Consider the following 24167-nt stretch of genomic DNA (forward strand, 5'->3'; position numbering starts at 1 on the left):
GAAACATCAATAGTTTATTTGCAATGCCTCCAGGTATGGAGGTGTGTCACATGGATGCACTTTAACAAAAAGGGTAAACTGTGGTTACGACTGTAGTCAATGCATCCATAGTACTAGTGCTTTTTAGGCCACAATGACCGATATATCACTTCTCTGAGGGACCAGAAACCAGAGCACCTTATGGTACAGGTAAAAGCCATCTTGGAAGGATAACAAATGTCGTCAGTGCAAGTGACAAATGCAGCCTAAAGGATTCTGGCATCTACTCTCCTTTGCTGTTGTTCCCCAGCAGGGGTGACCTAAAAGCCAACATTTAAACCCAAACATATAGATGTGCTGTACAATGGACTAAAGCTCTTTGGCAAACATGTCGACTAGATGCTTATGTCATGCTGCGAGTAGGAGTCCGAAACAAATTTGTTTGAGCAAGTGACTGCAAATGGGAGGCACCAAACAACCGATCCGTTTGCCTTCTTAAACTTAAAATGGAGACAACTGGCAAGCAGGTAGTGTCCAACAGAGAGACAGAGGAGCACCTTCTCATGCCATGGTTCAATTTTTATTCCCATCACTTTCTGCAATACTGAGGGTGTTGACCAAAGCCTACAAGGAGCAAAGCAAGATCATAGCAATATCCCCCAATTATGCCATAGTTTGGTGCACAGACCTAACTAGCATGACAACAACCAATCCATTCAATGTCAAAGAATGACAGCCTTGACTCCATTAGGACTTAACCTCACCATCTGAACACCTGGCACCTGAGCAGCTGGAATGTGGCTTACATGAGAGATCCCCAGACAGCACTCACATGTTAACAGCAGATAGATCTCATCTACCATTAAAACGTATGGTTTCAAATTGAAAAGAATCGGTTTATAAAGCAAAAAGAAAACCCTCCACCCTCTCTCTGCTCATTTACATTAGATTCTTCTTGATGGACGGGTCTACAGCTTGACTGTACCATTCCTTAATGGGTGTTGACCTAGTTGCCATTTTTATATACAGAAGACAAGAAAAGCTATCTCTTTATTTTACAAAACTTCATCAGGGAGTTGAACCAATGACTATTTCATTTATATTCAACAATAGCTAAACCACCACCTGTGTGGACATTGAGCAGCATTTTGTGGAAGCGAATGGCACAACAATACATAAGGACATTATAGACTTAACCTGGAAAACAGCGTTATTGCTGACAATCAAATATCGAAATATGAGCGTAACCATTAAAGAGAAAGCCTTGAATGCCCTCAAGAGTTATTCAGATGGCAAACAAGTTTGTCATAACTGATTTTCATCTAATTGGTCAGATGGTTGCAAACACTCTTGGCAGCAAATCCCATGCAGAAAAGGCATTTCAATCTTTGGATATCAAACGAGGTCTCACATTTTACTTGGCGAAAATTAAATGCTCCAGAATGACACGAGTTCCAAGTCATTCTCATACATTCTAACAAACAACATCCTTTCTCCAAACAGGGCACTGCAAGAAGGTTCACTATTTGCTTTACTCCAAGCCACTCCACAGCAACCCAGCTCATGTTGAAGAAGAGCGATTGATTACTCTAGAGGAAGAGTGACTGCTACAGTAGCAATGTTCTAAGGAGTTCTCCTCCAAGTCATCTGCGAGTTCCCCCCACATGATAAGCCAGCCACTTTTTTACTAGGAATTGTTGGCAGACCTGCACGCCGGAAACAAGCCAATTGTTCGACATGCGTTACTGCAACATTCTATCCACTACCATGAGGTCTTTTCTGCATTCTTTACAAAGTTTTGATCAATAAATTTGATGAAAGTATGTTAATCAATGAATGATCTAACGGTAGAGAATAAAACTTTATTTAGATTTAACTTCAGTTATGCAGCATCGGTATCTTCATTGCTTCATGAGAAACTGTCTCACCTCCAGCTTTTTGAAAGAGGATCGAATGAGTTGTACCTTACACACTTTCATTCTGCAGAACCAGTGCAACCACTTCAGACAAGTAAAAGAAAGTCTTATACAGCCCACACTCAAGAAAGTCTCTCAACAGAGAGGAAAGTGAAACAGAAAAGAGGTATAAGTGTGACTATATACAACAAAAAAAATAAGAACAAGCATTGGCATAGCCAATAGGTCTCGCCTTTGGGACCTGCTGCATAACTTAATACTTATAAGGTCCCAAAGGCGAGACCTATTGGCTATGCCAATGCTTGTTTTTCTCAGCTTGGCCTGAGCATTACCCGATCCTGATGGTCTGCCATTTTAGCCTCGCCCCTATATTTGCCAGGTTAGCCCCCCTGGAAAAATTTCTGTGGACCCCCATGCTACTGCTCTCTCTCCATCCATTCAGGTGCCGTGAAGTTGTTTAATCTCAGCTCTCTTCGCTCCCCTCCCCTTGGGCTCTTGCCCCAAAAGAAAATTGCACTGCAATAGGTCTTGCAGTACTAAAAGTTTGAGCTATTGGTGTTGCATTATTATTTGCAACACCAATAGCTCTAACTTACAGTAATGCGAGATCTATTGCACTGCAAAGGCTTGTTTATTTTACTCCATGGGAGCGCCGTCTTTCCTTTCTCTCCCCACTTATTTATTTCCTCTGCCTACCCCTTGTGCTCTTGTTCCACTCCATCCCCACTCTTGCCCCCGATGTCCCAGCCATGCTCTCCATTACTCTCCTGGTGTTCATGTTTTTACATTTTATTTATTGATTCATTTTTTATGTGGGACCAGAAACTGCTAAGTGCTGCCGGACTACTTGCTTCTTTTCTCCACTTCGCATGTATTTGTTTTTCAGTTTCTTAAATATTTTAATTTACCTGTTAACACACCCATCCACCATGTTTAAACTGTGAAATAAAAATGGCACTCTCTGTCATGATGCAAGTGCAAACAGACATCACGACCTACACATTTTAGGGTATTGTGAAGGATGCATGCACATCAGTGGCCTTCTTCCTCTAAGAGGCTTTAATAGAAAACCTAATGCAAGATTGCCATCCATGCATGTGCCTGCGTCATGATGCATGCATTTGCAAGAGATTGGCAAAAAGAATCAGCAAAGCCAATGACTTAGCCTTTTAGAGGCAAAACCTATTGGCTATGGTAATGCTTGTTCTTCATGCCACTGGATGAATGATGGGATAGGAGAGTGCCGATGTAAAAAGCGCATGAGTAAATGGGAGCGTGAGTGAGTGGATGACACTGTAGATGAAAAGCATGTATTTGAGGTAAAAAATGCATGAGCGAATGGTTACTTAAGCAAGTAAATTAATAAATTAATTAATGGGTAAAAAGAGCGGGCGGATAAGTGAGTTGATGAGAAGAGGAGGAGTGCACGTGTTTGTTAAATGAAGCGGTTGAATACACTGCCTGATAAATAGCTAAGAAGATATCATGTTTCAATGGATACATAAGTCACTATGTGCATGAGCGAGTGGGAGGAAGAGTGAATGCACAGAAGACAACGTTACATAGGAGAAGTAAGAAGTGAGTGAGCCAGACACATTGTCGATAATACCCATTTCATTGTCACATGCTCATGCGGTCTCAATAGTAAATGACTGGACATTGCATGACCCTTTGGGGCTCCTCACGAGGGCAGCACCGTCCCAGGTTCTCCCTACACATCCTTTTGCTAGAGGCCTCATGGGTAAAAGTAACTAATTGATATCCTCTCACAACAGACTCCGATCAAAAAACGTATTAGGACCTGCAGCCCTGCCATTAGATTGTGTGGAAGATGTAGCCACGGGTGGGACTCAAAGAGAAAGTACAAAGGTGGAAGAGATGCCTGTGCTCAACAAAGTAAAGGTTGTGCTACAACTGTGAAACATGCAAGGCAGAAGTAGAAGTTACTGTAGCCTCTTAAACAAGCGCACCCACGCTGATGAAAATCAGATTGCCTCTGCGCGCGGCTGCTGGCTCCCGAGAGCAAAACGCTCTGGGAAGGTACCTTTTAAAAGAAGCTGGGACATCCACACGACTTTGGCCAATTGCCTAATAAAGCCATACGCAAAGGCCAATTGCATGTGAGCCCCAAAAACACGAGCTTTCACAAAATTGAAGCGATTGCAAGAGGTCATTTTACTAGTGCAGCGCATGCGCTGCACTAGGCTCGACCTAAAAATGAGGTGTAGTTTAGTACACTATAAAAAAAATCCACTTCCAAGTACACGTCATGGAGGACAAAGTGGGTAGGTGGCTGGTCAAAATGGGTGAAATTTTAGATAAATAACTGGCGTTGGTATTAGCCTAGGGCTCCGAAAAGAGACTCTTGAAGTTTTCGATGCATCGTCAATCACATCAAATTGCCAGATTACACGCTGATAAGAATTGCAGATTAGATTGCCTGAACCGGCAAGGACAACTCAGCTGGATGAGGAAAGGCAATGAGCTGGAAGACTAATAGCCGCTAATACACCCCAAAGTGAAGAATTGCACTTTCCAATTGCCTAAGCACTTGTTTTTCTCTCTTTCTGGTACCGTTGTAATACCTTACCTATAATCAATACATCCAACTTTAAAGACCAACAGGGATAATCTGGTGAACCATCTAGATCATCCTGAATGTGTTAAATAACACTAATCTCCTAGGTCGAGGATGTAGCTTTAAAGAAAGAATAGATACAGGTTCCCACAACCACCAGGAAAAATTGTGTGAAAACAGAGAGAGTGCCTCACGGACGTAACTCCTGAGGGGGTTCCTGGTTGACAGTTTCCAGTATACCCACTTCTCATCATCGGTCACTCTGTGTGCATTAGATAATTTTTAAATACCACCATTAATATTTATACACTTGGTTGTCGTTATTTGTTGGTCATTTTTACACACTGCACACAGAGAACCTGTATCTATTCTTCCTTGACCTATGAGATTAGTGCTATTTAACACATTCAGGATGATCTAGATGGTTCACCAGATTATCCCTGTTGGTCTATAAAGTTGGATGTATTGATTATAGGTAAGGTCCATTTTGTTTACAGTGGTTTGAGTGGGGGGCGGCCTTACCTTCTCTTTCCCCCTATACTCCTATTGATTAATTTACCATTGTAATACCTACCAGCATTATATTTAATCTATTAGACCCTAGGGTCGTTGCTGCTGTGGTATCAGATTATGTCTCAGTCACTATCCAACTAGTTCCTACCATAAAAAAGTATTCAGAAATCATAATAAAACTAGTCTCTTCTGAGAAAAAGAGGGCACATCCTTGTAAGAGCAGTACTGGACTACACCAAAGTGGAAAAGGTGGGTACAACTACTTTTCATACATGCTGTGCCGCAAAAGGAAATATGAACAGACTATCTAATGTTGCTGCTTTTTCACTTTCGTCAATGGCCTAGTACCCACTGAGAACGGCTGCATGTAGCTTATTCAACCTATTTTGTAAACTGAGTAGTGGTCATAAACCAAGAGTAATACAGCACATACAAGAGAGCAAAGTTTAAACTCCAACAATTTCCATTACAAGACTAATTACATTTTAAATCAGCACACTTCTGTGTAAAATGGAAAGTGTTATACCTACCTTTTGCTTTAAACACATTTTCAGGAGGAGGTTAGATGCACTGAATAATTCTGTGATACAAAGTCTCACACTTTTTAGGTCTCGCCTAGCGCAGCGCGCATGTGCTGCTCTAGGAGAGGGCCTCTGGGAATAACTCAGAATTTTAGAAAACACGTCCTTCAGCTTGCAGGAGCGAGCAGCAGCGGCGCGCAGGGTGCCATCTCTTTCCAATTAGCGAGGTTGCTTTCACTTTCGCAGCCATGCGACCCTTGCTTATTGTTTCCACCTGCTTGTTGTTTTCCTGCCCTTGCTCGTTTCATTAAAACAAACGCTGGGCATCTTGCGGCGTGGGCTTAGCTTTAAAAAACCTGCTTCAAGGCAGATTTCATTGCCATTGGAACATGGAGAATGAAGACTGGGTGTGAATCTTCGCTAATCCTACCGGTGTTCTGTCGGTTAGAACACCGGCACAGCAGACAGCATAAAACCTAAGGACAGGCCTGGCGGAAACGACCGCTCTTTTAGCCATTTGATGCTCGCGCATGCTTTTGTTTCCCTGGCTCACATACCTACGGTGGAAGAGATGTCTCTGTTTGTTGCTGTTGCCTCAGGCGCTAGGAAAGCCCAGTTTGGAACAAATACACTGAAAACTCTTCAGGCTGTGTAGTACAAAATGCATGAGTTACTGGGGATAGGAAACCACTACAAGGCCACTTGTTCATTATAATACAGATAAGCAAAAGTGTTATCGGCTAAGTAACATGGTGTACAAATAGGGAATTAATTACTTGCGGAAAGTATTAAAGACTGACGGTTCTATCTTCGTCCTTGCTATGCATGCATACATTCTGGACTTGCCACCCTACGCACAATTCACCTTCTTTCCCATTCTGCCTCCTTTACATGTCAGACTCGTCACTCTGAAATCTTACCGGTTGGCACGGACTCTAGTGTCTTCTGTCAAAGTAGGATTGGTTACAGTTGTCAGTGGGTGCCCACATGGCCACAGCGTGCACTTTGACGAGCGGGGCACGGCCATACTGGCTAGTTGTCACTGAAAAGGAATGTGACCCAATTCGACAGTCATAATAATGACATCGCCCCCTCGGGGTGGGGGTGCAGGAATATGGGAACCAAGCTTGTCGCTAATTTATGTATTTATTTTCATTTGGTGTAGGGAAAACAACATTTGTCTGCATTTAATTTGGAGTGAAAGTATTTCCGTCTTCTTAGTCAAAACACTTCATGTTTAACTTTTCGGCGTTAAACACACAACACCTTAGTTAAATCTAACATGGAAGTTGATCCGAGCCTGTCGGAACAACAATCTAATAAACCAGTCCGACCCCCCCAGGAGGCGCAGCCTGCCAGTGCGCAGAGCCCCATGGGCCATTAGTGCGAAATGGTTCAGCCACTCGCGCAGCCAGAGCCATTACAGCATAAACACAGCATTCTCTAATTGAGTGGATGCAAGAACTTGCAAACAAATCCTAATCAGGGCACTTCCTAGTGATTGGCCAGTGCGGTATTTTGGTTCACTGCTAGAAAACATTGTCTGGCTCCTCTCTTTCTTTGGTAAACCGCTTCTATCCGAGCTCACCCATTTTTTGGTCTGGCATAATCCTTTTGTTTTAAATAAATATATGTGCATTATGCATGCTTACTTACAACGCCTTTCAGTGAGCCCTCTTCATCCATTGTTCTGCCAACGTCTCTCTCACTGTCTCTGCCCACTCACCACAGTTTGGGGACACAGCCCAGGGACTACTTTTGCAATAGGTGGCTTTACATAAATAAGACTTTGTAACGGGGGTTCCCGACTTTGATCCCCGTTATGGGGAATGGACCTGATCAATCACCAGGGACTACGAGACGTACTTCACATACCCCCTCTTGTATCCCTCAGCAGATGGACTATCGAGGGGCTGGATACGAGGCTGCGTCAGGCCGGGAAGGAGACAGAGACTGGCCCTTTAACTATCAGGGCGGGGACGAGTGGGCGGAGTTCCTGGACGACGGAACGCCGTCAAAGGCGGAAGCACAGGACGACGAGGTGTGCTTGTACACCTGGAGTGGAGACGAGGAGAGAGGTTGGAGAAAGACGGAAGCAAGTTGGACGGAGGAGTCGCATACTGGAGGAGGAGTCCTGTCCGAGGAGGAGATGCCTGGAGGCCACCGATCCCACGAGCCGCCCAGCCACTCACCCTGGGGAGGTGTGTGGCTTCCCCAGGTGCGTAATCGGCTCAGGGGCTGGGTGGGACGGAAGGGTGGTCCCGTTGTAAAATAGCGGAGTCCCTGGTTCCCGGTTTTCCCTACCCTGAGCACACCTGCGTCCCACTCACTTTTATATAAGTTCGGAGCACGTGTGGGTTTACTTCCTCACTCCCTTTTCCCGGTAGTAACGGTCTGAGTAGGACAACCACCTCACTTGCTGCCTTTTCCTTTGTTTCCTTACGGCCCGGGGGAGAGGAGTTGTCAAGACGGACCAGGACGATACAAAACCCCGACGAAGCCAGACCAGCTATCGGAGGACTCTGTACGTCGAGCACCGAAGAAGGAGAAGGTCCCAAAGTCGATCTCCCCGCCGTACAACCCTGCTCAGAAAGACTTGTTCTGACCATTTGTTGGACTCATTAAAGCCTGTTGTAACAAGAACCCGACTGCTGCCCTTCTCTTCTGTCCCCGCGAGTCCCGCACCGGTTACAGTGGTGGAGAATGCGGGCATAGACCCCATCTGTGCACAGAAGATGGAAACCGTTATTGAGCAGCTTGCCAAAGGACAAGAGAGGCTTGAATGGGTTGCCGAGCAACAACTCAACGCCGCCCAAGCCAACAGAGATCTACTAAAGGAGGCATTGGCAACCCGACCCTCTGCCCCGTGGGTAGATCCCGTCCTGTCCGGAAGCAGTGCCGAGAGAGTAATACCCCATGGCTCGGCCGCCATAGCTCTTCAGAAATACCAGCCTGGGGAGGATCAGGACGCGTTCCTCCTGAATTTCGAACGCGCAGCCCGGGCCTGTGGCTGGCCTGTGGTTAAATGGCCGTTTTTCTTAGCCCCCCTCCTGGTGGGTGAAGCGCCAGCCGTGTATCAGGTGGCAAACCCCACTGGGGATACCCCATATATAGAGGTAAAAAGGATCATCCTAGATCATCTGGGGCTGGATGCAGAGGCCTATCGTCTACGCTTCCGGAAGGAACGGGGTGCCCCTGGGGAGAATTCCAAGACTCTATTCGTACGTTTACGAATGGCTGCCGACAAATGGTTAACTCCCTCCGTTAGCACCAAGGAGGAAATAATGGACCGTATATATCTGGAGCAGTATTTAGAAGCCCTCCCATACGCCACTCAGAGGTGGCTAAGGCAGCATCATAACCTTACGGCAGCTCAGGCCATAGAAATGGCCTCCTCTTTTGCCCGTGCTCAGCCTAGGAATCCCGGATGGGAACATGAGAAGGCTCTCAGACCGGCTCCCAAACCCGAGAAGAAGCCGCCGCGTCAGGGAGAACTACCCAAGCCACGGCCCTGGCGACCCACATGTCCTGGAGCATCTGGTCCCCAATGCTTTGACTGCGGAAATTGGGGGCACATTGCCAGACACTGCCCCAAGCGAAGACCCCCGGAAGAACCTATGGAGGTGGGATACCTCCCCAAATCTGTCCTCTTCTCGTGGGAGATGGGGGGCACGTACAGAGTAAGTGTCAGGGTAAACGGGGCCTCTATTCCTGCCTTGCTGGACTCCGGGTGTAGACAGTCTGTGATTCAAACCAAACATGTTACCCTGTCTCAATATATACCCCGACAAATGGTTAGCATTCGGTGTGTACATGGTGATGTACGTCCTTACCCCGTAGCGAACATTCCCATACAAATCAAAGAGGGGGATACCCAGACGGTTAGGGTGGGGGTGTTAGCCTCTTTGCCCGAGGACCTTATTATAGGTACAGATAACCCTCGGTTTTTGTCGATGTTTAAATCTAGCTCTGAAAGACCAGGTAGCCCGCCCCCTCATGCAGACAGGCCGCGTGCCCCCTGCCCCGCGATGCTCTCCCCGGAACCCTGGGGGCTGGATAGGAGCTTCCGATTCGCCCAATCCAATGACCCCACCCTTTTCAACGCCTGGGAGCAGGCCCATCAGGCTCACAGGCTTAATCCGGACAGATTTCCCAGGTTTGTCATTAGACATGATCTCTTATATCGGGAAGGGAACCCCAACGAGGAGGCTCAATTACTGGTGCCAGTTTCTTTCCGTAACCAGGTGCTATTCTTTGCACATAGTCACTTACCAGCTGGCCATACAGGGGGAGAAAAGACTACCCAGAACATTCTCAGACACTTCTACTGGCCTGGCATATATAAAGACACCGCGGTGTATTGCAAGGAATGTAGCATATGCCAGAAAATGAACATGACTAAGCCCCCACCAGTCCCTCTACAGCCACTTCCTGTCATAGGGAAGCCCTTCGAAAGAGTTGGCATGGACCTCATTGGTCCCCTCCCGAAAACACGAAAAGGGTACCAACATGTACTAGTAATGGTAGACTATGCCACCCGATTTCCTGAGGCCTTTTCTTTGACAGCGGCCACCACCAAACAGGTGGCTGAGCGGATGATTGAAGTTTTCAGCCGAGTGGGATTCCCTAAAGAAATCCTTACGGACCAAGGTACCCCGTTTGTGTCCAAACTAATGAAGGAAGTCTGTAAAAATCTTGATATACACCAGATTCGCACTTCCGTGTACCATCCGCAAACTGATGGCCTTGTGGAAAGGTACAACCGGACACTCAAGACGACACTCCGGAAGATGTTAGAGGTCAGTGGGGCTGAATGGGACCAAATCCTGCCACTGGCTCTTTATGTTATCAGAGGCCAACAACAAAGCAGCCTAGGCATTTCATCGTTTGAGCTTCTATACGGAAGACAACCCCGATCATTGATTGAAATGACGAAGGACGCGTCGGAGAATGAGTTACCGGAGGAGACAGCCAACACCTTAGAATACGCCCAAAGCCTAAAATCAAGGTTGGGGAAATTGCGGGACCTTGCCTATACTCACCTGGAAACCCAGCAGAGACGTCAAAAGGCCTCCTACGACAAAGGGAAAAGATGGCGACATCTGAAGGTAGATGACTGGGCCCTAATCCTCCTCCCCTCCTCAAACCAGAAGTTCAGAGCGGAATGAGTGGGTCCCCACAAAGTAGTCGAAACCATCGGAAAAACCAGTTACCGACTGCAGATCGGGCCACACAAAACACAAGTGTACCATATCAATCTTCTGAAGAAGTGGTTGGGTCCAGTGCCATCCGGGGCCCACTTAGCCGCGACAGTACCCACACCTTCCACACAAGATGAGCTGATGATCAATGAAGAGCTGACCACTACGCAGAAGGAGGAGTTAAAGGATCTATTACTCCAACATGACACACTCTTCTCTAATATACCAGGTAAAACCTCTATGGCCGAACACTGTATCGATACGGCCCCGGGGAAGACGGTCAAGATCAAACCGTACCGAGTACCAGAGTCCAGAAGAAGAGTGATACAAAAGGATGTGGAGGACATGCTAAAACAAGGAGTCATCCGGCCGTCGAAAAGCAATTGGTCCAGTCCAATAGTCATGATTCCTAAACCGGATGGCTCACTGAGGTTTTGTATGGATTTCAGGGCGCTAAATGAGATCTCCACCTTCTACGCATACCCACTCCTGAGAGTAGACTAATTAATAGAGCGTTTGGGAGATGCCCAGTACATCACGACACTAGACCTCACAAAAGGATACTGGCAGGTGCCCTTGAAGGAAGAAGACCGACGGAAAACCGCCTTCAGTACCCATGAAGGGCATTTTGAGTTCACGGTCCTCCCGTTCGGCCTACATGGAGCCCCTGACACCTTTCAGTGACTCATGAACACCGTCCTGAAAGACGTCTCGACTTTTGCATCGGCTTATCTGGATGACATTGTTATCCATAGTCCATCATGGTCCTCCCATTTAAGACATATACATGAAGTGTTTTTAGCCTTGGAAAAGGCTGGCCTGAAAATAAATGCAAAAAAATCGAAAGTCGCCTATCAGAAGGTGAAATATCTAGGGTATGTCCTGGGCCATGGGCTCATTGAACCGCAGATCGAGAAGATAAGGGCCATAGCGGAGACCCCCTTTCCCTCCAACCGTAAACAGTTAAGAGCATTCCTAGGCTTAGTAGGGTATTACAGACGCTTCATTCCCCGATTCTCACACATCGCTGCCCCCCTTTCAGATTCATTGAGACATCCCGGTAAGTCCACCACGCCCCTCCTACCCACTGAGGCCATGCTATCAGCGTTCACTCACCTCAAACATATCATCACGTCCACCCCCGTCTTGACCTCCCCTGATTTTTCTAAACCCTTCACCCTGCACACTGACGCTTCAGAGTATGGCATTGGGGCTGTGCTTTCACAGACTGGACAGGACGGTAGGGACCATCCCATACTATATGTGAGCCGTAAACTGTTTCCCCGAGAGCTGCGGTATGCCACCATTGAGAAGAAGTGTTTGGCGGTCAAATGGGCAGTTGAGAAACTTTCCTAGTACCTGGAGGGGCATCCGTTTACCCTGTTCACTGACCACGCCCCACTCCTCTGGATGGCCCGGAACAAATCCAACAACGTGCGTGTGATGCGCTGGTTCTTGTCCCTGCAGCCTTACTCCTTCACTGTGAAGCATAGGAAAGGTGTGGACAACGTAGGTGCCCATTTCCTGTCCCGACATCCGCTCCCCGAACGTGAGCGTCCTAGGGGGGAGGTTTGTAACGGGATGTCCCCGACTTTGATCCCCGTTATGGGGAATGGACCTGATCAATCACCAGGGACTACGAGACGTACTTCACATACCACCTCTTGTATCCCTCAGCAGATGGACTATCGAGGGGCTGGATACGAGGCTGCGTCAGGCCGAGAAGGAGACAGAGACTGGCCCTTTAACTATCAGGGCGAGGACGAGTGGGCGGAGTTCCAGGACGACGGAACGCCGTCAAAGGCGGAAGCACAGGACGACGAGGTGTGCTTGTACTCCCGGAGAGGAGACGAGGAGAGAGGTCGGAGAAAGACGGAAGCAAGTTGGACGGAGGAGTCGCATACTGGAGGAGAAGTCCTGTCCGAGGAGGAGACGCCTGGAGGCCACCGATCCCACGAGCCGCCCAGCCACTCACCCGGGGGAGGTGTGTGGCTTGCCCAAGTGCGTAATCGGCTCAGGGGCTGGGTGGGACGGAAGGGTGGTCCCGTTGTAAAATAGCGGAGTCCCTGGTTCCCGGTTTTCCCTACCCTGAGCACACCTGCGTCCCACTCACTTGTATATAAGTTCGGAGCACATGTGGGTTTACTTCCTCACTTCCTTTTCCCGGTAGTAACGGTCTGAGTAGGACAACCACCTCACTTGCTGCCTTTTCTTTTGTTTCCTTACGGCCCGGGGGAGAGGAGTTGTCAAGACGGACCAGGACGATACAAAACCCCGACGAAGCCAGACCGGCTATCGGAGGACTCTGTACGTCGAGCACCGAAGAAGGAGAAGGTCCCGAAGTCGATCTCCCCGCCGTACAACCCTGCTCAGAAAGACTTGTTCTGACCATTTGTTGGACTCATTAAAGCCCGTTGTAACAAGAACCCGACTGCTGCCCTTCTCTTCTGTCCCCGCGAGTCCCGCACCGGTTACAGACTTATATATTTTAGATTATACACAATGCTTCTTCTATCTGTAACAATACGCATTATCTCCGGTGCAGCTTTGGAGCAAGTGCATAATCAGAGATACATCTTTTGATACTGGGTTTGAGGCTTGGCTTTGGCTCAACATCCTGTGATTCTGGGCACATCATTAACCTCGCTGTCTAAAAAGGAATCTGACCTTGGAGGTCAGGTAAAGCGCTCAAATACCTTTGATTTGAGCTTGCTGTATATAAAATTGCAAAAAAGAAAATGGAAGGGAGGGGCTCCAGTCTTTCACACCATGAGCTAACTTCCTGCACCTTTACATATACACATAACGAATAGCCTGTCCCGCTTGGAACGTGGCATTTTATTATTGTATTTATATACTACCCTTATAAGCCATTTTAACAACTTAAAATTGGGTTTCACATATAGGGCATTTTGTAAGGCTGAATAATTTTGCAGTTTGATGGCCAGTCTCAAACGTTATCACTTACTAGGGATACACAAAATGCTTCTTGAGAAATTGCTGAGAAAAGATGCAGCATGGTGTACCATCAATTAAACGAGGCTGAAAAAACACCCACCCTGTAACCCAGCACAGTGTGAAATATTTCTCTTTAAGATGGATTTGTACAGTAGCTGCAGACGTATCTCATTTTATGAACAAATCAAGTATTCTGCATTGTGTTGCAGGAGAATTTATTTTAGACATCAGAGGTTCACAGTGAATTATTGTTTTTTTAATGTGTATCCTGTCACTGCCTGGTTTTCATTTATCAGGACTAGGTAGCGGATTTCTTCTCTTAAAACGATGCGTCATGCATTATCACAAGTAGAACACCAGCTCCCCTCCCCAACCAGTAACTGTCTGGCTTCGAGTTGAATGCTTCAACTTGAGCTGTCACTGGATCAATTAATAAACATTAAGGAAGGTGTTACAATAAGGTTACAAAAATCACAAGCATCATTCAATCAATCAATCAATCACAAGTTCAGACTAACAGTTTTACAGAAATAACACTTTAAATAAATACTTCTCAATGCAGTGCTATAATGTGCCTATTAGTGTAAAAACTTCCATGTCAAAGAACAGTAGATGTTGGGGCACCCAGGATAACGTGCTGCATGGCTAAATACTTGTAAGGCCCCAAAGGCGAGACCTATTGGTTATGCCAATGCTTGTTAAATATGCCTCCAGAGTTTCTGGAATTTAAGCCCACTGTAACATAGCTGCCTCTACCAACCGTCTCTTGGACACAGACACAAATGGCACTTTAATACAATGAGGCTGGCCCTCTAAAGAACAGGGATGGCCTATGTAAATCTGCAAAAAAATTGATTTGACCACCACAAATGTGATGCATTCGTTTATTCAGTACCTTGTTAATGAGTTCCTTTAGGCTACCTGCCACAATTCCCTTACGATTGCTGCCATCACGGTTAGACACTCGATACGGTCGCTGTGGAGAAGGGAGCTCTGGAAACAAAACTCGATTGGTCAGCAATGAGCCCACCGAGGCAACTGATCTACAAAAAGAAAGTAAACAATGAATCAATTTCTTTATGTCCTATATGATAGGACTTGCAATCACATGCGCCCTTTGGATGCATATGGCTGGTTCTAAACAGTGTGTGCATCTCACTCCCAACCTGGATATGAATCTCAGGAGGTGTTTGGTGGGTGGAATTCTCTACTACTCATATGTGAACTAGAGATAGCTATGGCTGAGTTTAAGTAGTTGTACTTAGATACCAATAGATTGTTTCATAACCATGTATGGGTAAGGTCCAAGGAAAACACCACGTGCAGCAAGTTTGTCAGTACACTGTTATATCAGCCATGTGACATCAGCAAAGCCAAAAGAAAAAAGCGAGTTACTCGCCTATGTAATTTAGTGCTTAATGTAGAGCGAATAGCACAGTTTCACGGCTGGTAGACAAAAAAGAACCAAAGCTACAATTAGTGAAGCCGAAATCTAGATGCCTTTTAAACCCTAGGCCATCGATGATGTACCCACTGCTGATGCTCTTGTGTCTCTAATCACCAGTATAATTATCAAATCATAATTTATTGGTAGGAGAAACCTGCCATATACTGGAAATACAAACAATCGTGTTACAACATTATAAAAAGTATAACATTTATTAATGGTGCATCCATTAAGCACCTAAAAAGGGAAAAGCAACACTGTAGCTTCACACTATGGGGACTATATACAGAGAGAGGAGGATGGCTAGTGTTACTCACAGAAGATATACCAATAATGAAATTGGTTGTTTTAATGAGACTGTCCAGTAAATTTACCAAGAGTAAAATATGTATGTAAAAAGCTCCTCTTTCTAGTAAAAACTGCTATTAAATCCATACTTTACTTGGGCATATTTCAAATGTAATGAAAAAATATGTATTTGAAATATGCCATGGCATGAAACCATGCCTTCTGGTACCTTAACGTCTATCATAAATTCTTGCATTCCAAGTTCCTCGGTTAGTGACCACTACAGTATGTCCCTCTACCAATAGACTATTGTAGGGCCCACAGGACAAACAAAGCAAACTGCTATCGCTTCTTTGCCAGAACCATCCCCAGTAGTGCAAATGTAGGAGGAATTCTCACATCCATAAGTCTAGACATGATCCACAAGAGATACAGTCAGAAAACTGTGGCCTCAGCCACACATGCTCCAACTTCGCAAGCGCTACCGCTTGCCTTAACCACACATATGCGTGGTTAAGACAGTGCCCCATCCAGCTGGCAAAAGTAGGAAGGATCGGGAGAGGACCCAACACTAGGAGGTAAATGGGACAGAGGCTGGGTTTTGGAGGGGGTTAGTTTGTATAGTTTTGGAGGGGTGGAGGGGGAAAGGTGGTGGGGTCGAGTAGTTTTTTTTTTTTTTTTTTTTTTTTAGGAGGGAGGGGGTAGTTTTAGATGTCAAGGCGGGGGCTTGGGAAGATTTTTAGGGCTCAGGGCGGGGATCGTAATACTGTTTAGGGCTTAGGGGGGCAGGGTAGTTTTTAGGGCTGGGGGGTGTCAGGGTAGCAGAACTCTGCTTTACATCCCCCTCCACAGTGTTTAAATTCAAAGGTTGTCTAACTACTTTTAGATCGAACTTTGGATGCATAATGTGTTTTGTTAGTGGTACAAGCCATCTGTGTCACTGAAATTGTTCCCACCATTGACAGCGGAAAGATATTCCAAAACAGCACTGAAGAGCTAAGACCTGGAGAACTCTTCCCATATTGTGAGCATACTAATCTTCATGAGGCCAAAACAGGTTCCAGAGACGGTTTTGACGTGGTCACTGACAGAAAGATTTCGTCAATAAGAACTCGTAGGTTCTTTACATACTTTTTAAGACTAGGTAGAGGGCCCAGCTCCGATGGCCACCAGTCGGCTGACCAGGCTGAATGTGCTTTCCCGAACAGGAGGATCTCCATTCTACTCATGTTCAACTGTAAAAAGTTGTTAGTCATCCATGTAGATATTCTCAATAGACATTTCTTAAATTTAGCTTTGGTCAGTGTCGGGTCACGGTCCATTGTGATGACCAATTGAGTGCATCGGCATAAGATATGGTTTCAAAACCGCATGATCTGATGAGTCTTGCCCACGGGACCACGTACACATTAAACAGGGTGGGGCTCAGAAATAGAACCCAATCAAATGGAACCCCCAATAGTCCATATAAGCCCTTTGAACTCCATTTGCGTCCTCTTTTGTTTGCCGCTTCTGAGCAGATAGGTATTGAAATTATGTTTATATTTGGCTTTATGGGAAATGATGTAGCTTGTTGGAATGAGGAGATCGTGTTTGCATGACATGTACCCCAGTGTTCAGGTAGTTATGTGAGGGAACATATATAAGATAGAAAGGATGTATAAGAGGTAAACTTTTTGATTTATGAATAATATTGTTTAACAGGTAAAGCGTGAGTTTATATGGAGTTCATTATTTAAAGGCCAAACAGCAGAAATGCTGAAAAATTATGATCTAACTGCCCGATGACCATCATTTGGCTTGCATCCTGTCGAGCACATGCTGGGGTGCACATGCAGGCAGACAGAGCGTGAGGGGAATAGTTTAGAGGCGGCTATCTTCTTTTTCAAAATATGATGATGCTCGTAGCAATACACGTATTTTCTGAAAGAAATCGCTCATATTTGGCAACATTGAGACATTTGCCATAGGATGCTGAGTGTCTGTAAACAGTATATGATTAGTGTGCTGGTGTTCTGAAGTGCATTGCTTAGCAGTGCACAACTCTTAACAAGCGGTTGGAAAACAGGTAAAAACATTATTATACAAGGAGTATCTAAATATGAAACTTGATTGGATTTTGATTTTAAAAAAAAGAGTTACAGTTGTCATGGTTATCGTTCTAGTTTGCGAAATTTGAGGACTACATTAAAAAGGTGGTAATGTCTGAACGAATTCATGTATTTACATAGAAGAGCTGGAGGAGGCTATAAGGAGGGTGATAAGTAAGGAGATTGGGGACACTGTTCAAGAAACATTAAAATAACTTTTAAAGCAGGGTAGGCGGAAAGAAAAATCGATAGAAGTTTAGGAGTTTTGTTTCTTATTGGACGATGAGGTGAGGTCTAATAGAGGACCTGGAGGGAAGTGCTTGAAGGAAAGGAAGCACAGCAAATAAACTGGGGTTTCCAGTGATTCAGAAGAGAGAGGAGGAGTCTCAAGTGCCTTGCGTATTAGTGATGTCCAACGCAGCACACAAGGAAGGCAGGAGATCCTGCAAAGGAGAAGGATTTTCAACCTAGGTTGGAATCAGCTACATTTGGATGCAGATCTAGAGGAGTATATCCTAAATTTGGGATATGATGATGGTTACGAGTTTACGAGTAAAGAGAGTACTAAGATTAATATTAAAAGGGAGATAAGGGATCCACTGGATCAAGCAGTGTTTATTCCCTTAGAAATTAAGACAGCCACGCAGTTCTGAATGGTGGCCAATGGACGACAGTGCAGGGTATATTAAATATTAGTTCTGAAGATCGTTGGGAAGGGGGAGATATCATGAGAACAGGATGTTCTTGCACAGTAATTAGTATTATTTTTTAATTATTTTGTTATTGATTTTCAAGATTAATACAGTACAAATCAAAGGAAATAGCAAAAGCAATTGTGTGTATAGTTGCCATATGTACGACATTACATGAGACAGAATGATTGCCTAGATCAACAGAGTAGCGGACCCAGCGATGCCCAACATATTATGCAGAGACATTATTTGTTTACAAGTAAACATACAGACTTAACGGTGTTTAATACAATGCCCCTCCTGCAATGTTCACTGAGTGCTATTCACAAAAAACGTCTCCATTACCCAATAAGGTCTCACACTTAGTTACAATAAAATGTGAGTCACACAAGTCCAGTGTTGATCCTGGTATCCACCTCATCATCTGGACCACTCGACCGTTCCTGAATTCTTGCGCAGTAATTGATGTTAAGGAGACTATGACTCAAAAATTGGATCCAGATTTGATCTCTAATTTATTCAAGTTGGGCAGAGATCCAAGAAAGGGCTTAAAAAGGTCCCTTAAACAGTATGAAGATAAGTTGCTTGATGTGTTGGGGCCCTCTAGCAAGAATTTTTGATATGGTGGAAGAGGCTTATGTAAAAGGAAATAGCTGCGATATAAACTTAATACTTAATACGTGGATGGAGTAAGAGAGCAATATGTTTTTAGGGAAATGTGAATCATTGCCGAAAGATGAAAGGTGGTATTATTGCATATAAGTCTAAAGTTGGGACACTTGGCAAGGAAAGAGCCTACTGAGGAGGCTAACTGACTTCTTTTTGGAAAGGATTCATTAAGACCCTTGGAAAATGTGCAAACATTTACTGGCTTGGATACGGCTCATATTTCCATGAGGAAGGTGTTTGGAGGTGGAAGTTTATATGGTAGGGCCAGAAGGAGAGAGCAACCTTTGAACCACCTCTACTATTAGAGCCATATAGACAAGCTAGAGCAAGGGTCTTCAAACTGTGGGGCGCACCCCATGGGGGACCGCTGATGGTTTCCCAGGGGTGCGCAAATGTCTCTGCAAGTACTTGAAAATGAAGATTGCCTGGAAGCGTAGCCTTATCCAGCCTATCTTCATTTACATGTAGCCCTGAAGTGCATTTAGGGCTGGAAAAGAAAAGAAAAAAATAGTATTTTGTTTTTTCGCCCTCAGGAAACTGCATATTAAGTAATGTGAAAACAGCTTAATTTGAAAAGAAATGCAAGATAAATTAACCAGTGATAAATGTACTATTAACTTATGAGACCTTAGTTGGCAAATGCCAAAACTGTGTGTGTGAAACCTAAGCGACACATAATTGAACCCTAGCTGGCATATTGGGAAATAGTCAGACTCTACCTAATGCAAACATTTGTATAAGTGTCTCTATTATAGCAGAATTCAGATGATCACACCCCTACATTACATCTCAAAAAAATAAATCTTTGGCACCATAAAGCTTTAAACTGAGCCACTGGAATTATGCATCAGAAGAGGACTAAATTATGCAGCAGGGTTAACTAAATTATGTAGCAAGAAAATTTAAATTAGGCGGCATAATACGCCACATTTTGTAGTAAGTATCACTTCATTATTTTGTCATTTTTACTCATGGTAACACTACCTGGGGAAATATTTTACCTCATTAGTTCCATTTTAACACCCAAATACAGCAATAAGCAGCTTCGAGATTAGCAGTCAACCTCTGCGAACAGCCTTCCCTTGCTCCTGAACATGTTGCCATGTTTCAGTAACTTTGCATTCGTTTAAGGTAGAATCAAATGTTTTTTGTTAAAATCTGCAGATTATGGGTTATGTGGTAAATGTGATAACCCCATAAATATATACGGAAAGTGCTGCCACAGTAGACTCTCATAATTTCAGTGGCCCTGGCTTTAAGTGACTCCATTGATTAACCGCTGGTGAGAAGGCTTCTTTAACTCTCCGTACTACCACCCCACCATATACTTTGAGGTAGAGGCACCTTAAAGTCAGCTTTAACCATTTAGGGGCAGGTTTTGTTTGTAAAAAGTGTGTCCAGGAGGTGGCAAAGAGGATACCAGCAGAGTTGCATTCAGATGCAATGCCCTGATCCTCTGAACGATTCAGCCTCAGAGTAATGGGCCAGGAGAAGGGGGCAAGGAGCAGGATTCATGTATATTATCAGAAGAATGGTCCAAAAGAGGAAGCACAGTGTGGGTGCTCATTTTTTTAATTTACTAATGCCCTTAGACCGCTTTCTCAGAGATACCCCAAAGAAGGTAAAGATATAAGGGGTCTTTTTTGTAATTTAAAATAAAATAGCTAGCCATTTGTGCAGTAGGTACTGCTGCCAGGTGTGTAAGTGCCCAATGCTGCTCAATTTTATCAGTCTTAAAATTAAACAGTGGAGTTGAGCCCATTTTCCTTGCTAGCATACTTGGCCAGGTCACCATTGCTGCTTTTTAACAAAGGGGCAGAAAGTACTGTGCCGTAAATACAGTGGCACTAGGGCCCAGCGGTATAAGGAGCCAACGAAATCCCATTTATGTCTGTTTTACTATTCTTTCTTGCTTTGTTTGGGCCCACTACTCACTTGTTGTGCCAGTGTTGATTTGGACCTCAGGGCAATGGCCCATGGGAGGGGAAAATTAAAGCAGAGGAGACACCTTCATTTGGCCTCCAAAAGATTGCAGGGAGGGGGATGTGGCAAGATAGGACTCTATGTTTTTTTTTTTTGTAAAATTTTTATTTTGTAATATGCAAGGTGAAACAGAAAAGGGGGAGGGAATAGAGCAAGGGGATCAAGAAGAGAAAGAAAAGAAGAACAGGCGACAGATCGCCACAAATCCCCACACAGGGGGAGCAAAAAACGGGGAGGTAAAATGTTCGCAAGTGAAGGGTAGTAGAGCTCCAGAATCCACAACAAGATGGCAGTAGCCAGGCAAAGCAACGGAGGCGAGGGCAGGAAGGCCCGCCTATCACAGCGTCCAATTCATGCCTGGTACTTCCACAGCTGGTGCAGCGTCCTCGGTCAGGAGAAGCAGCCCAAGCTCCATCCGAGACCTAATGTCCATCCCAAAAGCCAAGCAAGTCGCAACAGGAGAAAAATAAACAGGAAATAACTTCCCCAACTACCCCCCCCCCCCGTCCCTCCCCAACACCTACCCTCTCCCAGTGGTGGCAACCCTCAAGCACACAATCCATTACACAGTCACTCCCGTAATCAAAGTTGGAAAAGATGAAGGGCCCGCAGCGCTGATGGGCAGACTGCTGAAGGCAAACCTCGGGACAGAAATCTCACAAGCGGGCCCCAGTTGCACATAAAGTTCTTAAAATTCCCCAGGAAGATGTCAGAGAGACGTTCCATGCTCAACAAACACCACAACCGGGCATGCCACAAGGAAACAGCAGGGGCAGATGGGGTCTTCCAAGCCGCTGCCAAAGTCATCTTAGCTGCACCCAAACACAACCACATAACACGCTTATCCGCCCTAGTCTGATGCTCGAGCAATGGGTCCCTAAGGCCTAATAGGACGAAGGCCATGGAGTCAGGGAGTGGGTAACCCAGAATATCCTTTATGTGGGAGAGGATCTCGGCCCAAAAAGGCCTAATGGTGGGGCATTCCCACCATATATGGCTAAAGTCCCCTAACATCCCACAGCCTCGCCAACACCTATCTGAAGCTGTTGGAAATATGCGGCGTAATTTAGACGGGTATAAGTACCAATCAAAGATGAGTTTCATATGGGCCTCCCTGAGGTCAGAAGAGTGGTTATGTGCTGTTACGTCCCGCCATAAGCCCTGCCACTCGCTGTCAGAAATGTCCCTCCCTAACGTGGATTCCCAGTGATCCTGATATCGCGGCCGCGGAGACATAGTAGTATCTAATAGCAACCTATATAGAAAAGAGATGGCTCCTTTCATGGTGGAGGTGCGAAGGAGAAAGGATTCAAATTTCGTCAAGGGTCTGGTAGCGGCGTCCACTACTGCAGGCGACGTCGCCCAGTGCAGGAGCTGGAGATGTCTAAATCGCTCCGTTGGCAGAACTCCATAGTCCCTCATACAGTTGTGGAAAGTGAGGGGTTCGGTGCCATAGAACAGGTGGGTGAGAGCTCTGCAGCCACCCTCCCTCCAAGCCTCAAAGGGACCCTCCGTCAGAGCCGGGGGAAAGGCCGGATTGAAATGAATCGGGGTGAATGGGGATGGGAATGTGGTCCATCGGTCATCGCCACTCACCGTGTCCCAGACCTTCAGCACCGTGCTCGTGGGGGTGCTAATGTACGCGTTTCTGGGCCGGTCCATCTTAGGCTTCCAGGCCAGATCCCAGATGGAGCGGCCCGCAACACTCCGATCCATGTGGAGCCAATGCTTCTCCCAAAGCTGTTGGGACCACTCCACAAGGACTCTCGATTGGGCAGCCTTGTAATACAAATGCATGTCCGGAAAGCCCACTCCCCCCTCTAAGCGCGGGCGCCGAAGAACCGCAAACGGAAGCCGCGCTCGGCCTCCTTGCCAGACATATTTTAGCATCACAGTCTTCAATCGGCGAAAGTAGTCCAGCCCTATCGGGATAGGCAAAGCTTGAAAAAGGTACAAGAGCTTAGGAAGAAGAACCATCTTAAGCGCATGAATCCTGCCCAGCCATGAGATGAATTTGGGCTTCCACCGTTCCAGTTCAGCCCGGATCGAGGTCAACATCGGGGGGAAGTTAGCTTGAAATAGGGCACCTACGGTGGAAGTCAGGCATACCCCCAGGTAAAGCAAGGACGACGACGCCCACGCAAGTGGAGTAAGCAGCCGGGTCTGTTGCACCTCCCCTGGTGACAGGGTCAGATTTAAGTTGTAGGACTTGTCAAAGTTAACCTTAAAACCCGCCACCTCCTCGTAGGTGGAGAGTACCGAGTGGACATGGGGTAGCGACAGCGCTGGGTCACGAATGGACAACAGGACGTCGTCAGCAAAGAGCGAGATCTTATGCTGCTCGCCCGTAAAGGGAAGCCCTAGAATCCGCTCATCCTCCCGCATCGCCAACGCCAATGGTTCTATGCTGAGGGCGAAGAGGAGGGGCGAGAGGGGACATCCCTGGCGCGTCCCTCGGGAATGGCAAAAGCTCCCGGACCTATGGCCATTGACCAACACTCGAGAGGTAGGGCTACTGTAGTTGGCCTCAATCATCCGTATGAAATGAGGTGAGAACCCGAAGGCCACCGGCGTCTGGTGCAAAAACCCCCAGTCGACGCGATCGAAGGCCTTCTCCGAGTCAAGTCCTACCAGCACCGCAGGTATGCGGAACCGTTCCGCTTTTTCAATGAGGTGGACGACGCGGCGCAGATTATCATGAGTCTGCCTACCCTTGATGAAACCAGATTGATCAGGATGGATCAAGGCAGGCATCAGGTCTCGCAGTCTGCCCGCCAATATGGAGGAGTACAGTTTAGCGTCCAGATTGAGGAGCGCTATCGGGCGGTAAGATGTACAGGAAGTAGGGTCCTTCCCCGGCTTGGGGATAATAGTAATCAACGCTTCGGCCATGGAGTCCGTGGTCCTACCATCAGTCGCCATTGCATTGAAGAGGGAGACTAAGTAATCGCAAATGTCAGAGGCGAACGTTTTGTAGAAGAGGGCCGTGTAGCCGTCAGGCCCAGGGGCCTTATGCAGCTTCAGGGCCTTGATGGCATCTAGGACCTCCTCCCGGGTGATGGGGGAGGACAGCAAGGCATTCCATTCTTTAGAGACTTTCGGGAGAGGCAGACCCTCCAGAAATTTGGATTGAGCCTCCGGGTCGAGAGCGTCGCTCGAGTAGAGCGCTGCATAGAAGCGACCAAATATGGCCTCCTTGTCCGCGTCTCTGTGCTGAACAGAGCCCGCGAGGTCACGTACTCCTCCTATATAATCCTGTTCGCGTTTGTCACGAAGTTGCCGAGCAAGATGGCGCCCAATCTTGTTGCCTTGGGAGTAGGAGGTACGCCGAA

The 24167-nt window shown here is 46.2% G+C and overlaps 1 protein-coding gene across 2 annotated transcripts in view; it reads right to left on the reverse strand.

The window, feature by feature from the left end:
• CIDEA (cell death inducing DFFA like effector a) overlaps positions 1-24167 on the reverse strand; it is a 231761-nt gene that overhangs the window by 187217 nt on the left and 20377 nt on the right. For both annotated transcript variants that reach the window (XM_086965252.1, XM_086965253.1), the window contains exon 2: positions 14562-14709. In XM_086965252.1, coding sequence (XP_086821378.1) covers positions 14562-14709 — 148 coding nt within the window. The remainder of the gene's footprint in view (positions 1-14561; positions 14710-24167) is intronic.

The sequence above is a fragment of the Lissotriton vulgaris genome, chromosome 4_1, assembly GCF_964263255.1.
Source record: "Lissotriton vulgaris chromosome 4_1, aLisVul1.2, whole genome shotgun sequence".
Lineage (NCBI taxonomy): Eukaryota > Metazoa > Chordata > Amphibia > Caudata > Salamandridae > Lissotriton > Lissotriton vulgaris.